Source organism: Galeopterus variegatus, unplaced genomic scaffold (genome assembly GCF_000696425.1).
Source record: "Galeopterus variegatus unplaced genomic scaffold, G_variegatus-3.0.2 Scaffold10682, whole genome shotgun sequence".
Lineage (NCBI taxonomy): Eukaryota > Metazoa > Chordata > Mammalia > Dermoptera > Cynocephalidae > Galeopterus > Galeopterus variegatus.
Window position 1 is genome coordinate 16,549 of NW_007736793.1, and position 2,458 is coordinate 19,006.

A 2,458-nucleotide genomic window follows, 5' to 3' on the forward strand; every position below is an offset into this window, starting at 1 on the left:
GCCCCGATCTTTCAGGTTTTTTTGAGCATGACTAATTTTAATAAACTTTACAGTATAATCCAATACAAACACACACATGTAACTGAAATAAAAGTTGCACAAAATAATACTTAACCCTTATTACATGCTATGTGATCTGATATTTTCTCTTCAGTTTTTTTTTTTTTTTTCTATACCAAGAAACAGAAAACATATGGATTAAGACCACAAATTATGGGGTCAGCCTTCCTGGGTTCAAATCCCAGTTCTGCCATGGGTTCACTTTGTGACCATGAAGAAGTTTCTTAAGGGCTCTGTGCCTGACTTTCTCATTCTGTAAACTGGGAATAATAATAGCATCTACTTATAGAGTAGATGTGAAGACAAAAGGGGAAATACTTGTAAAGCAATTAGGACTGAGCTTGACGGTGAGAGATGTTTACCATTTGTTGCAACAATAATAATTACTATTTTTCAAAATTAGACAAAGCCTCCTATTTTAATTTCGTGACACAGGAATGGGTTAGAACCAAACACTGAAAAACTCTAGGCTAGACTATAACCTGGACTGAGTCCTTCAGATCCAGGGAGGCTACTCAGCTGAGTCAGCACTTGAAGAGGGGAGTGCCTGTGGCTGGTGTCTGCAGGTTCCCCAAGCAAGTGGTCCGGACAACCAGACCCCATTGTACAGGCAGAGCCACCAGGCTGCTCACAGCCTCACATCATAGCACTCCCTAATTCCCAGCTCACCAGGATGTGTTAGGATCGTTAGAACTATCTGCTATCTCTTAGCGCTTGCCTACAAGGAATCCACTCTGGAATAGAGACAATGCACTCGTAAAGGATAAGCTGATCCTTATGATTATGTAAAAAGGGCAAGATTTGTTGATGGCAAGGGGGGAGAGAAAAAGGAGGTCTGCTGACATACTCTCACTTCATTTCCAGGAGGAGGCATGTCTTGATGTGATGGGGAAGACTAGGGGCCAAAGAGAGCCATTCTGCAGAGGCCCCTGCAAAGGACCGCTGCTGACTGCCAGAGCAGAGAAGGCTATGGTGTTGGTAAAGCCTCACGCTGTGAGAAAGTAAGTCCTGGCAACTGTGTGGGGAGATAAAATTCTTCCTCTACCTTCACAGAAAAGTGAAGACCTAAAGAAGTGGCCAGGGCTAAGTGCTTATGTATTAGGTTGAACGAAAAGCAACAACTGTGAGAAAGTAACTACAGTATGTGAGGGGACTAAATAAAAGAAGATAAGAGTTACTTGGACAAGGTCTGTACAGATTTCTCCTCTCTGGTGATAAAAATGTTCCTTTCATCCTGGTAGAGGGAGGGCATCTTTCACGTGGGAGTTTTGTCTCCTACTTGTAGGAACAAAAAAAGGAGGTCAGAGTGCCCTTGTTGCCTCTGCTGTTTTTAAGTGCCTGTAGCTCAAAATAATCCATGTGCCAAAGTGGCATATTTGGGCCGCTTACGCGAGAGAAGACACGGACTCCTTGCAGTCATGGTGCATTGCAGTTGCGTGTTGTTCAGAAAGTATGGAAATTTCATTGATAACCTAAGACTCTTCACCAAAGGAGGAAGTGGTGGAATGGGTTATCCTCGTTTAGGTGGAGAAGGTGGAAAAGGTGGTGATGTCTGGGTTGTAGCCCAAAAAAAAAATGACTTTAAAGCAACTTAAAGACAAATATCCTCAGAAACGGTTTGTTGCTGGAGGAGGAGCAAACAGTCGGGTTAGTGCACTGAAAGGCTCCAAAGGAAAAGACTGTGAAATCCCTGTACCTCTGGGTATTTCAGTAACTGACGAAAATGGTAAAATTATAGGAGAACTCAATAAAGAGGTAGACAGAGTTTTGGTCGCTGAAGGAGGTCTTGGTGGTAAATTACTTACAAATTTCTTACCTTTGAAAGGCCAGAAACGAATAATTCATCTTGATCTAAAACTTGTAGCTGATGTAGGCCTAATAGGATTCCCAAATGCTGGAAAATCCTCTTTGCTAAGTCAGGTTTCTCACGCAAAACCTGCAATTGCAGATTATGCATTTACAACATTAAAGCCTGAACTTGGAAAGATTATGTATAGTGATTTCAAACAGATATCAGTAGCTGATCTTCCAGGCTTAATAGAAGGAGCACATATGAACAAAGGCATGGGCCACAAATTCCTCAAGCATATAGAAAGAACTAGACAACTACTTTTTGTTGTTGATATTTTTGGATTTCAGCTTACTTCAAAAACTCCATACAGAACTGCTTTTGAAACCATAATACTGCTTACAAAAGAGTTGGAGTTGTACAAAGAGGAACTTCAGACAAAACCTGCATTGCTGGCAGTTAATAAAATGGATTTGCCACATGCCCCGGATAAATTCCGTGAATTGATGAACCAACTCCAGAATCCTAAAGATTTTCTGCATTTAATTGAAAAAAACATAATTCCAGAGAGGACTATGGCATTCCAACATATCATCCCCATCTCAGCAG

The 2,458-nt window shown here is 41.3% G+C and overlaps 1 protein-coding gene across 1 annotated transcript; it reads left to right on the forward strand.

Annotated features, from left to right (window-relative positions):
* Positions 1–1,478: 1,478 nt before the first annotated feature.
* On the forward strand, positions 1,479–2,454 carry LOC103610161 (GTP-binding protein 10-like; the record flags this gene model as incomplete). Its single annotated transcript, XM_008594382.1, is given in 2 exon segments — positions 1,479–1,625; positions 1,627–2,454. Coding segments are annotated over 2 exon segments (975 nt in total), but the record flags the coding sequence as incomplete, so codon positions are not given.
* Between the last annotated feature and the right edge of the window lie 4 nt (positions 2,455–2,458).